We start from the raw sequence: 13,509 nt of genomic DNA, 5'->3' as shown, positions 1-13,509 counted from the left end.
TATGTAAGCTTGCCAACACACGTCCTGAGCAGAGGGATGCCATGACATACGAGAGTCGAATAAACGTAATGCTATTGAACATCTATTTTGGTGACCTTTCTCACCCTGCTCATGCATGCATATGAACTGAACACAGCATTTTCGCAAGAACGGGACCCAAGATGCCTCCATTCTGCATAAGAAACCAATCGCTAGATGCAAGCAAGATGACTGACCATACTGGCTTCTAACTAATACAGCCACGCCTTCTATTGCCAGCTTTAGAATGCCGTAGCATGTTAATTCACCGAACTGCTTGCCTCTAAGACAGGCGATGGGGTGTCTGGTTTAATGGCCGAGATGGGGAGAGGAGGCGGCTTGCACTCTAAAGGCGGTGGGTCTTTCCGCCTTGGCTCGTCAGTGGATAGGCTACGGATAGCTGACAGGGCAGGTGGGCCTCCGTTGTTGCCAGCTCCGGCCTCTTGCTTGGGCGACTGCCGCCGCCCCAGTAGGTGAGCTCTGCCATCACTTTCCTGCAATTAGAGGGAAAAGGGGGCATGTCTCGGGATACGAGCATGTACACACTGCGAAAACAAGGCAGTAGTAAAAAAGAAAAATAAAGATGCTCCTAGTGAGCATACGCGAAGCATGGAGAGAGACAGAGAGAGGACCAGAGGTTTGTTGAACCAGCACAACAAAACAAGAGATCCGACTCGTTTCCGATCTGAAACTTCTCTGCCGGGAATGTTGTGCTCGTGCATATTCCATAAGCTTGAATTGTTTATTCTGCTCTTCTGCTTGCCAGTTCTTCAGGCCCTTTTTAAATTTGTTGAAAGGGTACTCCGCATGAAAGGCAGGGAGGATAACATGTAAGCAGAATCGCTTCAGGAATGCGGAAAAGAAGAGAAATAATATCTGCCTGCATAATACAGTTTTCCACCCAGTTCAAAAGGTTTTAAAAACATGAATAGCCCCAGTGCACATTTTATTTTTGTGTTCAATAATTAAACCAAACAGGTTGAGGCATGCACTGAGTATGTCTCAATCGAGCAGGCCGGGCCAGCAATTGAGAAGGTGATGCGCACAAGGCCAAATTACGCTATTGGGGTCTGCTCTTGAAGGCGAAGCTCAAGTGTCCTTCAAGTTTCCTAAGGTGCCTGGCCCCTTCAGAAGACAATGTACTTCATTTTTACCCATTAGGAATTATGGAAGTTCTACAGTAGACGCTATCAAAATCTATGACATCAACGCGATTGGTGCGGCACTGCAAGACGATGTTGCCACCCGCACTTTCGCGTTTTGTCACTTGCCCAGTGTCGTCTCGCAGCAAGCATGGCGTTCTCGGTACCGTGAAAAAGAAATTTACTAATACGAGAGAAACCATAGACAGCCAAGGACAATACTGACCAGTTTTATTGTGGTGAGTAACGTCTTGGTGTCCCTCCCCGTAGAGGTTCCACTGGCACTCTGGCGTTGGACGAGTGTGTCTTCGATGAGCTGTCGCAGCTGTTCGGCCGAATCCTTCGCCTTCGAATGCAACAGTCGCAGGGCCTTGAGGAACAGCGGGTCCAACTCTAACTGAGCCATGGCATTGACGGTTTCACCCAGAGAAACCAAGAGACAGCAGTGTACTCTCCTGTCTAGATGAAAGAGAGACAGGCAGAGCATTAAATTGAACATGCTGTCACCATGTGCCAGCAATTTGTGGCCCCAGTTCAAGGGGCAAGGTGGGTCATAGGTTCATGAGAGCTTCAATGTGTTCATTCTTCAAGTCGTGGTATTGAAACATTACACATATGTCACATGTTCGCACTGAATACAAGGTAAGTTGCTTGAAATGTGAGAGAAAGTGTCATGGAAAGCTCACAAAAATAGCTGTCTTCGACACTAAAGTGCAGGGCTACCCTAGGGTGGCAAATAGAAGAAAAAGATAATGTGCACAACACATCCTAATTGCTCCTTCCATCATATTTCAATTGTCTGGCTGATATTGAAAAATTATATATCAGGTCTATTCAACTGTTTCCGTACTTGTGTAAGTGCACAAACAAAAATTCGAGAACGCTTGAATTCGCCTTGAAGAAATATCGCGATAATGTAAGCGGACCTCATGCGCATCGTCTTATGATCTGCTAGACTGCTTCGGTTCTTGGTGTATACACCAACAATCCCGTAAGGTAACCAACGAATTTGCACCTTGAAAGTATCATTGAATGCCTACTGCAAGCAAAGTTGTTAAGTGCCCACTACACCATAATTATTCCTTTTGTGTATCTGCAAAGGGCCTCCTATGCCAACCTATGCAACTGCTCACTTTCTTGATAGTCCTGCTGCTGCTGATGATTAAATGTGTCTGAGCGCTCTGTAATGGGTGGACCTATAAAACACCCACTCGCTGTTCAGTTAACATGTTTTGATGCCTGGCACGATTTTACGCTTTGCTAAGAAAACTCCTTCCGCTGCACTACATTCATATACGTTTTTTTCCAAAGCAGTTTGAACAAGTCTTGTCTCTCTGTGGTAGAACATTTGCTTGCCACTCAGACGGCCAGGATTCGATCCTCACTTGGATCTGAAAATTTTTATTATTTATTTTAGTAGCATAATTATAGATTTTTTAGTGATGGGCAACATGATGATCTTTTGCCCACAACAAATGATGCCGAAGCCGATGATGGAATTTCCTCGAACCCAGTTCTTTAATGCTATCACATTAATAGCTCCTTGAATTTTGCCTTCATGTTCCTAAAAAAAAATCACTCTATTTTTATCTTCCACTGCATCTGATCACCAAATGTATCTGCAAGAGTGATCCTAATTGGGCAGAGAGAATCTGCCTTTCAACCTAGGCAATGTTTGTCCAAATAAACTGAATTGAATATAATTGATATGGGCCAATGTCAATTGATAGCACACTGTGAATTGGTTTCTGAAATACATAAAGAATTGATTAGACCTCATATACTCATTATCAGAATATATCGTTATATATTCGATTTCATTACGAAATGGACAAATAAACAGCTGCAGTTCTTCTTTTCTGAAAGCATGCATGTGGACCAGTTACAAGGAAGAAAATCCTCCCTTTTTTTTTTTTCAAACGCTTGATACAAATTATACAAAAAGAAAACATGCCATTAAAAGAAGACATCAAAATCAGCAATTAATGCCAGAAAAGTTGTGTTCATTAACCAAAACTCTCTCAGAGAGGCGAATATGAGAATGCCACAAGGTAATGAATAATAATAATAATAATAATAATAATAATAATAATAATAATAATAATAATGTCACTTTCGGTTAATAAAAATTCAGACTTCGCAGCTGCAGGATCACCTGTGAGAATAAACAAACATCACGCTCACAAAAACAAAACAAAATTAGCGCCGCTTTGGAAGAAAAAGAAAAAAACAAAGTTAAAGGGCGGCCGGAGGAGCGCCGCGCTACAGTGTAGCCGCGCGAGAGAGGCGCGAGGATGGACGGATGAGAGGAGGTGAAGGACGCCATGGCTCATGGCCGCCGCCCGGCCATTGAGAAGGGGGAGAGAAAAAAAACACTGCCACAAGCCGTGACGGGTCGCACTTACGTTGCTGATGGGGAGAAACAAATTTACCGGACTTTCCTACGTTTATTCGGGGGCTCAGAGCTAGTCTGAGACCCCTGCGATACGGTTTTTTCGGCAATTTTTCGCGGAGCTCCGTCGCTTTCGACTTGTCGGCGCTTGGGCGATGCCGATTGCGGTGCGACCGCCATAAAAAAGTTGAACGGCCATGGGAAAGCCCCGCTGGGGCGCATGTTACCTTGGAATGATGCGCGTTGAAGCAATTTTGGGAGCCTGGCCAAGCTCAGTGCTTTGTTAAGCACGCAAGACAAATTTGTACGCAGTACGAAGAAAAAGTATTTCATATAGACCTTTCAGAGAAACAATAACAGACGATTTCGTCTACATGCAAAACTCGCGTTAATTTCTTAATGATTAGATTATTTGTAGCTATATTACAGTTGCATAAACTACATTATGATTTTATAGTTAACTTACTTAATAAAACTTGCACGAATTTGTTTTTTTTAGTTTTTATTTTTGTCATACGATCCTGCGGCGCCGGACGCGGCGACGGCCGATTCAACCAGCGGCGATGACGATATCTCGTGGAGTCTCGTTTTGCGCTCTCGTTCGCGTTGCCTGCTGCTGCTGCCGTTGTGGTGGTAGGCAGGTAGTGGTGGTGCTGGCCTGTGTGTGATATTTCGCTAACGCCATCGGTGAATCGGAACTCGACCCTCCTTCCCCCACCCAACGACAAGACGGCAGCGTGGAATTTTCGCTGCACTCCTCCTCACGCCACCATTCCCATGACTCCAAAATGACTGTGGACTTCCGCGACTACTTCTGGGTACGTACCGCAAATTGCACCCAAAAAACTGGACGCGTTCGCGCAGTTGTAAGCGGGACACTTCCCCGCGATGTGTCGGTCCGATCGGCTCTGGCGATAGCGGCATCGTGTATGAAACGCCCGACGAGTCCGCATTCGCCTACGCCTAAACATTCGCCCGGCCAGCGAGTTCGGGCTGCGCGGTGACAAGCGCGGCGATTAATTTTCGTTCCTTGGCCTAGTCGCGAGCATTGGACGTTGAACAGTGGTGGTGTAGTTGCCGCGGGTACGCGCTTGACATGTTTCGGGAGTGCCGTTTGAGAGGTTCATTTTTTTCTTTACTTTCAGTCGCCTCGCGCCGTCGTCGATGCGTGTAGACTCATCCACACCGCCGCGATTCGAGGAGAGGGCCTTCTCGACGGGGAGGACGAAAGTGAGAAGTTGGCAACGGAAATAAACATAAATGCACGCATTAACTGCGCAAGAAGCGACGCGTCGGGCAAGAGCAAATCAAGAAAAAGAAAGCTGCCGGACGTAATTTGTCTCTGGTTTGTAAAAACTAGAGGAGGCGCCGGTATACCCGAGGGATTTCGGTTTAGTCGAACGTTGTTTTCGTTTTCACGCTGGATTTTACGTTCGTGAGCACGGAAGCGTATGCTTCGAGTCGGCGATGACCAACGCGGAGCACAATCCGCAGTCGCGTTTTCGTGTGTGCAACTTGGTGGTCTTGTCATACCGCACGCCGTGATCCGTGCTTGCACCGACGTCTCGTCGATGTGTTGTTTTTGTTTTGGCCCGTCAGGTGGTCGACCTGTCGTTCGTGCTTGCGACTGACTTGGCTTGCTCGAGCCCTCCCTTTACCCCCTGCAGACAAGAGGTGCGCCGTTTCCAAGCGCATGTGCGGGGTACATCGCGTCTCCACGCTTGGCGGCGGGTTTTTTTGCAGCAGCCGCGTGACTCGGTTTAATGCCGATGCTTAGCTGTGAACGGGTAGTTTTTTTTTTTTTTTACCACGGCGACGCGGCGTTTGTCTCCTTTGATGCGGGCCATCCAGGCAGGGCTTTGAAAAGCGCCCGTAAGACAAAAGCGAAACTGCGCTACGAACATATCGCCGCCCCTGTCCCGTCAAAGCGCGGCCTTGGGTGAACAATTGCGTGTTGACCGGGTCGTCGTGCACGTCTAGAACGAAATGCGTTGATGCCACACGTCGGCTGCTTACCGTCGCAACGCTAACACGCGCGATTAGCGCTACGCACGCATCCTGCGCGACCCGCGGTTTCGCAACGGCGCCAAACAAGCCGCCACGTTTCACGCGTCGCATTGGAACACACACAACTCTTGCGGTTCGTGACCGCCGGAGACGGGAGTGGCTTAGACCGTCGTGGTTCGTTGAGCCGACGCTTGAGCGGACACGCGAGTTGCCGGCGCAACGCCTGCCCGGCACAAATGCGTTAAAAGTCGGGCTTGGCGATCGCCTCAAAAATTACGCGCTTTAATTATGAGTTGGAACGGGACAGCTAGCGTGGTGATTTAGGGCTTGCGTCACGCGCTGCGCTGCTGAGGCAAGGCCTTCGTGATCGGCGACGCTGACCTCTTATTCCGCGTATAGAAGGGTATACGTGGTAAACGAAAAAAAAACGACTCGGAGAAAGAGGCGTGCGTATGACGTCGACCGGACACCGTCGTCGCATCGCCGATTGCCTACTTTGCCTGCGTCCGTGCGTTAATGCGTCGTTAGCTACGGGCGCGCGAATGAACAGAACAGAAGTCAGCGATGCCGTCTCGACTGCGTACTACCGACGCTGCGCCTACGGCACGAAGTCGCGGCGAGAATGTCGATTACCGCTCGCCCTGCCCCCTTCTTCTCTCCCCGGCCGTGTGACCGTTGGGAAGTGATTCGAAGGCCTTCTTCGTCTTCCATCGGGCGATAAAAAAAAAAAAAAACGTTTTGAGCGACCGAGAGGAGCGGTGAAACCAATTACTGAGCGCGCAGAGCGCTTTCGTAACCGGCGCGCTGCGGTAGCCGTTGTGCGCCGGACTGCGGCCGTGCTTGCAGCTAGCGTTGACCAGATTCCTCGCCCCCCTTCCTTTCTGTTAGCGCAGATTGCATTTTCGTTGCGTTCGGCCCACGTGGCGCTGTCAGTTCTGCTAGGCACACGCGCGGTATCGCTTGCCCGTTTTCCCTTCCTTTCATTTCATCCCCTCTCCTAGTGCAGGGTAGCAAACCGAGTGTAACTCTGTTAACCTCTAACTCCGGCCGAATTTTGGCTTTGCTTTACGCAACGGCAATTTTCGTTAGGCAAAATGATTGTGTTTCATTATTGTTTTAATTGAGTGTATGTTGTTAAGAACAGTGAACATAGCACACGCTAGAAGAGGAGAAAAATGAAGATGGCATGTGGCATGAGAAGCATGGCTTTTTTTTTTTTTTTGCTGGAATAAACAGCAGTGTTGAAACGTGCTGCTAGAAGTTGTCCAGGTGTGTTGTCCTTAAACGTGGTTCATCTAGAACGAAGGTTTGGATTTTACGTATGTCCTTCTGAAGGTAGTGCCTTAAAATTTAATCGAGAATGAAGTGTTTGAAGTAATCTGAATTCTCAGTGTCCGTTCTTGATTTGCTCCTGACATGTTGTGTGTGTGTGTGTGTACTTGTAGCTTGGAGGGGGAAAGGCACAGCAAACGCCTGACGTGCTCAGAAAGAAAAAGAGGTCAAGAAAGGGCAGCACATGTCTAACTTGTTTCTCTCTGCATACATCACGTCTTATCGCTGCCATACGTGTGACCTTTCCAACAAAGGGCTAGGCATTTTGTGCGAAGTACGTCTCGCCAACTGTTCAGAATCATGCGCGACCACAAACACAGGCGAGTAATCCCGTTTCTTGCTCAGATGCCTTCGAGGAACGTCGCTTTTCCTTGACTGATTGCGCCGAGCTGACCACTGTCCGTCTTTATGGGCGGATAGTCATAGGCGCAATTGGAGCAAGGTTGAGCCATTCATAATCTGGACGGTTCAAGCGCTGGCAGTGTGCCCAGAAAGCGCTTGACGGAAGAGGCCTAGAACCTTGCGTCAACGAGATAACGGGTCTAAAGGCAGAAACCTCCATGACGCAACTTATTTGTTTTGCTCCGTGCATTGTGCCTCAACTTTTCTGTTTCGCTTTTTTTTTTAACCCGGACCTGCCTACTTACATTTGCAGTGATGTGATGTTTCAAAAGGGCTTTCCTAAGCATCGGTTGTGAACTGTTGGGTCCATAGACACATTGTGTGGTGGTTGAGCTTCAAAACTCCGTGCTGTTGGCCAGTAATCAAATGAGGCCGAATATGCTTAAAAAAAATGTGCATATTTGTGCTGAATCGGTAGTTTCTTCACTAAGAAGCACATGTGCATATAAAAAGTTATACTAGTGAAAGAGAACAAAGTTTGGGAGTCTGTCGCACAGGTTTCGTGGCATTTCATTTTATTTATTATCACTTTCATTTTCACTAAGCGATCGTAGAAAAAGAATGCATGGTTGTGAGGGTGCACATGGTTTTGTCCTGTATGGATAGAAATGTGTTCGCACAGGGACTGAAAGGACAGTGGGGGAAAATAAATGTTAAAAAAAAATTAGGCGTGACATCTTATACTGTCGCAGCCTTGTAAATTATTGATATTTTTTTGTTCATGAATTTGTATTTCCCAGTATATGGTAAATAGAGTAAATTAGTCAATCACAATCAATGCTGGTTTTTTTGGACAATGAAAAAAAAGAGATCCAGAGGCAGTATTGCCATTTCTAAATATTTCATTCAAAGATGCCTCACGTGACGTCGCATGCACCGTAGTGATTCAGCCTGCTCGTGTTATTTTTCTTTCAGAAAGGTGCTGCAGTAGTTACCAGGCATGCATCAGCTACAGTCTGCCTAGTTAAGACGCTGCTCTTAAAAAAAATAGTTTTTTTATTTCTCGATTGATTTCGATATAACTTGGTGAGCTTATGTATATATGTGTGTGCCAATTTTAAATATGCAATCATTTTTCTTGAATAAGGTGGGGTTTTTAAAATACAAGCTATATCATGTGCCTTTTGGGGAGTAAGATTTTTTGAAACTAGGAGAGCTGCAAATTAAATTAGCATATCACAATAATTTGGTGTCAGGTCTGCATGCAATGCAAAGAAAAAATGATTATTCTAAATAAATTTGAACAAATATTATGGTAAGTTGAACATTTAGAGTGAGTCAGCTTGAAGCTAGGATTTCACTGGGGAGTGTTCAACATTTCATAACTTTTCTTTTAGTGGGTTTAGAACATTAATTTTTGTTGCATTGCAATCAGATACGATTCCAGATTATTTTATGTGCTGATTTACTTTGTAACTCTTTTAGATTAGACAAAAATTGCTCCCCAAAGGCACATGAAATATTTAGTATTTTAAAAACTACACTTTATACAAGCAAAATAATTGTATATTTGAAATCCGCACACAGATATACATACATTTGCCAAGTGTCATCAAAATTTATCAAGAAGTAAACTTCTTAAAGTTCCATGTCCCCTCTTAAAACAGTTGGACTAAAAAGTGCCGACGTGACACATGCTGATAATATTTATTTGCATGATAGACCATGCGATAAATATACCTCTGGTATATATAGACCATTTGTCTCTACATATTTATAAAAGAACAAAACAAAACACGGGAGTTAGCAAGCGACACCAGCAATATTGGCGTATACATCTATACAGGATATCGCTCGCTGGCACTTATTGCAGACACACATTGTTTTCTGCCATAGGACAAAGAGTGTGGCATACTGATATTGTTGGTGGCTTTGTTCACGGACTGCTGATAACCGTTGCTAAATCCCACTGATCCCATTTTTATCATTTATATTGCTTTTGGCTCTTGTGGGCCAATAGTCTTTCTTTTCTGGGCACGCAGGAGCTGATTCCATTTTAATGACATGTGCTTTAATTGTAGGGCTTACATATTAGGTCTACTTATTTTTGTAAACACCCTAGAAGTATGGCTGGGTTGTTTGTAAGCTAAAGCTTGATCGTTATGGCTTTTTTTATGCTCAATTCCTTTAGACATTTCATTTTCTAAAGTGGGCCAGGTGGATAGACCATGGAAGCATTTTTCTGGCATAGCTATCATGAATTCTGCCTTAGTAGAATTGGAGTGCCCCTCATTTCACCTGCCCCTTTGTCTTTCTGTTGTAGCCAATCTATTTGTCTGCAATAGGGTGTTGAACTCTCCCGAGATGAAAAGGTCCATTCAGCGGTGTTCGTTTGTTCGGTCTGTAAATTGCTCTCTTTTTATTGAACGCGGCAGGACAGTTAGTCTGCTGATTGAACTAAAACTGGCAAGTTCTGGCTTTGAGCATTTAATTGGTAGCCCAGTCTGTACTTCCAGTTACCAGGAGAGCTGAATGTCTCTCAAAGGTGGGTCTCCTGGAAATACAGAGATTCGTTTTTTTTTTTTTAGCATACATAGTGCGTTCTGTCAACGGCAAAGCAGTTGTAGCTCGGTATAATGTGTCGTCACGCAAACACTGTTATCATAATGAACAGGTGTGTGCCGCAGAAATGGGCCTACAGACGGCTGGTGTTGAGCAAGGAGATGATAGAGAGTGAGAGAGAGAGAGATAAAATCTTGGCTAAAAAAATTCCTCCTGAGGTGGGGGTTTGCATACCCATGATCCGAAGGCAATCGTGTCGACCACTGCGTTATCCAGGTATGCTGTCAGAACAAAGCTTTTTGTAGTACGTATAGCTAGGGGGTTAGGAGAGTGAGAGTGATAGGGAAAAGGAGGATAGGTGTAAAGTGCAGCCTATAAAGAAGAAGAAAGAAAGATAAAGAAGCACTGGCAAAGAAGAGGGCATCAGCAAAAGAGAGGTAAAAAATTTTAGAAAAGGTAAGCAAATGGGAAAATCGAGAGTTAGTGAGATAAATAATGGAAAGATTGAAAAATCAATAGAAAGAGGGTGAGAAAGAGAGATAAAGAAAGTAGAAATAAACAGAGACGAAAGGAAAATCCGGGATGTTTGCACTAAGTTGAGCAAAGCTTGGCACAGCAAAGATGGTTGATCCTATAGCAAAACCTGCTTACTACATTGGAACAAACAGCATTAGCCAGCTTTCGTGTGCCAAGCTCTGCACGACTTAGTGCAAACTTATTGCGTTTGCTGTGGTGCTTTTCTTTTTTTTTTCTTCCGTTTTATGCACATCGATGGTTTATTAGTTATTACGTAGCAGTGCTGAGCAGGAGATCATGCGTTTGACTGCCTGTCATTGCAGCTGAATTCCAGTGTTAAGGCAGAATAAAAAAAAAATGTTCTGTACCATCTTCTCAGCGCTTAAATAGAACCAAGTGGTCAAAATTAAAGCGGGACGGTGTCCTTCTCAGCTCTTAAATAGAACCAAGTGGTCAAAATTAATGCTGGACAGTGTCTTTATGTACTGAGGCGTCCTCATGTAGCGAATTTTTGGAAAATCAAACTAAGCGTTTCTATATTCGTGTTGCAGCATTTGTAGGCGTTGATAGGTGGTTTTGTTGCCTGTTTTACATAACCACTTTGTTCCTGGTTCACCGGAAAATTTGATCGAAGTACAACAAATTCGAATTACCAAAGGAACAGTCCAATAACCTACCTTAATTATTTGTTGTATGCTTTTCAAAATAGTTAAGAAGTTTCTTAGGCGTTGCAAAGAAAAGTACATTTCTGTTAAATAGCAATTATAATTGTTGCACGCTGTGCTAAAAACTTTACGTCATTGCTGCCTGCGTAATGCGCAGGCGTCGCTTTCCTCACGTTCTCGCTTGCCGTGACATTGTAGCGTACTGCAGAACCTAGCAGTCACCAAGCAAGTGTTCGGAGCTTCTGGAAGGAAGATGCACAGACAATGGTCTAACTCACGCATGTCGCACGTGCACACGCGCTACGCACTGCTGCACACAGGTGCTGCTATGAGTCACGTGGCCTGTTCTGCAGAAACAAAAAACGTTTAAAAAAAGGCAGCCTGTTACGAAAGCGGAAGACCCCGGAGGTGGTTGGCAGTGAATGACGTTAGGATATCACTACGCCCGTTTATGTCAACTTGATTGTTTAACAGGAAGGAGGCAGTGGCTCCTGGTAGTGAAACACACTTGAAAAGTCACGTGCGAGCTGTTGCACGTGCGATTGCATGCTGGGCTTGAGAGGTTTGTGACGTAGCCAGTGCCTGGCTCATTGCGAAAAAAAAATAAAGCTGGCTCCCCAGTGGCGAATCAGATTGCACTTTCATAACACCCCAGCTTCGGGCACGTTGTGTAAACTAGAGAGGATGCGTTTTTGTTGTAGATGTTACCATGTATGTATGGAGTTTGTGGCAACCTGGCTCTTCTGGATAGGCACTGCTGCGAATGTTTGTTACAGCTCTGAAGCAAAAAGAATGAAAAGTTATCGATGCTGGGTTTCGCTAAATGTGTGCAGTGTTGCAGAAATGGAAAGTGGTAACAGCACCGTTTGTCTGAATAAATCTCTTAGTAGAATAGTTTCCTTGTGTGTGAGTATTCATTAATTTATATGTAAGTATATTTTTGAGAATTGGCTATCAGAAAAATTTGGATAGTTTGCTGTTTTGGACATAAGAAATAAGGGCCACACATATTTAAGTCTCTGGGCAGAATGAAAATGAAAGTGAGGACTGGTAATAACTTGGGTTAGGCTCAGCTACGGCTGGTATCGGTACAATACCAGCTATCGTTTAGGCAGTTTATCAAATTCTCATGTGAACTTAAGCAAATATTTCTTTTATTTAAAAAAAATTAATCTTTCTCACCCATTTGTAGCGGACACGTGAGTGGGATGCTGTAGTAGCGCACTTGCGTCATTCAACGAGCGCATCAACTTTTTAAGCACGTGTAGTGATGTTCTGTTCTCATATTATTGCAGCATGAGTGCACAAGCATACGGAATGAAGTCGTATCATTTACAACTGCCGCATTCCACTGAATGTTCTTGTGTGATTGGCACTACACGTACGTGTCAAGCAAAAAAAAAAAAAACAAAAAGCAGAGGAGGCTTTTCATTGGATAAATCTCCATACAGATTTCATAATTCACGTCGTGTGTAAGTGAGACTATACCAATTGTTCAATATGACCTTTGCCTCAAAAAGCCCCACATTCCCGACAAATGTTATTTGCGGTTGTCTTACAACTAGTGAGTGCTCTACTCTTGTTAGTTAAAGGCGACTGAAAATGATTCGAATTGGTGAGCGACGCCAAAGGAAAGTAAAAACAAAGAAAACTTGTAGCCACTAGAGAGAAATGTACCTACCGAGAAAAGCATACAGTTTTATAAAACAATACCTAGGGAGGAACCTGTCGCTACGATCCTGTACCTCCATGGGAATTATGGGAAGTGTAGGCTTCGGTATGGATAGGGTTAGCTAGCGAACTGTTTATAGACTTTTTTCTACAGTTTCAGTTCTGTTCTTCGTGCAGCGTGGGTAGTGGGGTGCGGTGAAAAGCACTGAAGCAGTGTCTTTGTTGTTCCAAGAGACTGAGGACCACTAGGTTTGAAGTTTGCTGCGACGTTGAAGCTTTTAGTCATATTTGACAGTTTAAACAAAGCACCGTCCACTCAACTCTGCGCATAAGTGTAGCGTCTCATGCCGGTGCAGGATATCGCATCGAGTTCATATTTTTTCACAAGCACGTCTTGCCTAAACTCGTTTTAGGCAAGACGGAGCAGATGCACCGTCGCGCTGCGCTGACTCGGCTTCACAACAAACCAAAGGCAGAGGAGCAAGGGGGGGGGGGGGGGCAAAACACTTCCACAGGCGCACCTAGCATCACAGGAGATGAAAAAAAGTGTTTCTCACTTAATTCTGTACTGTCATTTCCATAAATAGATAATGCATACTTTTGAGAGAAAAACAAGCATGTTCGTTTTCAAGTGTTGTAGAAAGTGGTTCATTTAATCTTGATGCCAAATCTGGAATGCAATGGCAGAGCAATGGATACCATGATAGTTAAATTTGCCCAGGTTTCACTTTTGCTGCCTCATCACAAAAATTTTTTGCAATAAAGTTTTCGTATAAACGAATTAAGCAAGTTTTAATTGAATATAAGTTCATATGACTTTGTTTTCCACCCGGAAAAGAAGCGTCTCTAATCTCAAGAACAT

The 13,509-nt window shown here is 44.5% G+C and overlaps 2 protein-coding genes across 10 annotated transcripts in view; one reads left to right on the top strand and one right to left on the bottom strand.

The window, feature by feature from the left end:
* Nucleotides 1-278: 278 nt before the first annotated feature.
* On the bottom strand, nt 279-3,702 carry LOC142774845 (uncharacterized). The gene is made up of 3 exons (XM_075875987.1): nt 3,566-3,702; nt 1,387-1,619; nt 279-512 (listed from the first exon to the last, which is right to left on the bottom strand). Exons 2-3 carry the CDS (start codon nt 1,564-1,566, stop codon nt 279-281), a joined length of 414 nt encoding a protein of 137 aa, XP_075732102.1. The 5' UTR covers nt 1,567-1,619; nt 3,566-3,702.
* A 442-nt stretch (nt 3,703-4,144) lies between these two features.
* Nucleotides 4,145-13,509, top strand: part of LOC119181027 (F-BAR domain only protein 2) — a 79,872-nt gene continuing 70,507 nt past the window's right edge. For all 9 annotated transcript variants that reach the window (XM_075875289.1, XM_075875287.1, XM_075875284.1 and 6 more), the window contains exon 1: nt 4,145-4,370. In XM_075875289.1, coding sequence (XP_075731404.1) covers nt 4,341-4,370 — 30 coding nt within the window. In that variant the 5' untranslated portion in view covers nt 4,145-4,340. The remainder of the gene's footprint in view (nt 4,371-13,509) is intronic.

This window comes from Rhipicephalus microplus, chromosome 10, assembly GCF_043290135.1.
Source record: "Rhipicephalus microplus isolate Deutch F79 chromosome 10, USDA_Rmic, whole genome shotgun sequence".
Lineage (NCBI taxonomy): Eukaryota > Metazoa > Arthropoda > Arachnida > Ixodida > Ixodidae > Rhipicephalus > Rhipicephalus microplus.
This window is presented reverse-complemented; position numbering and strand designations above follow the sequence as displayed.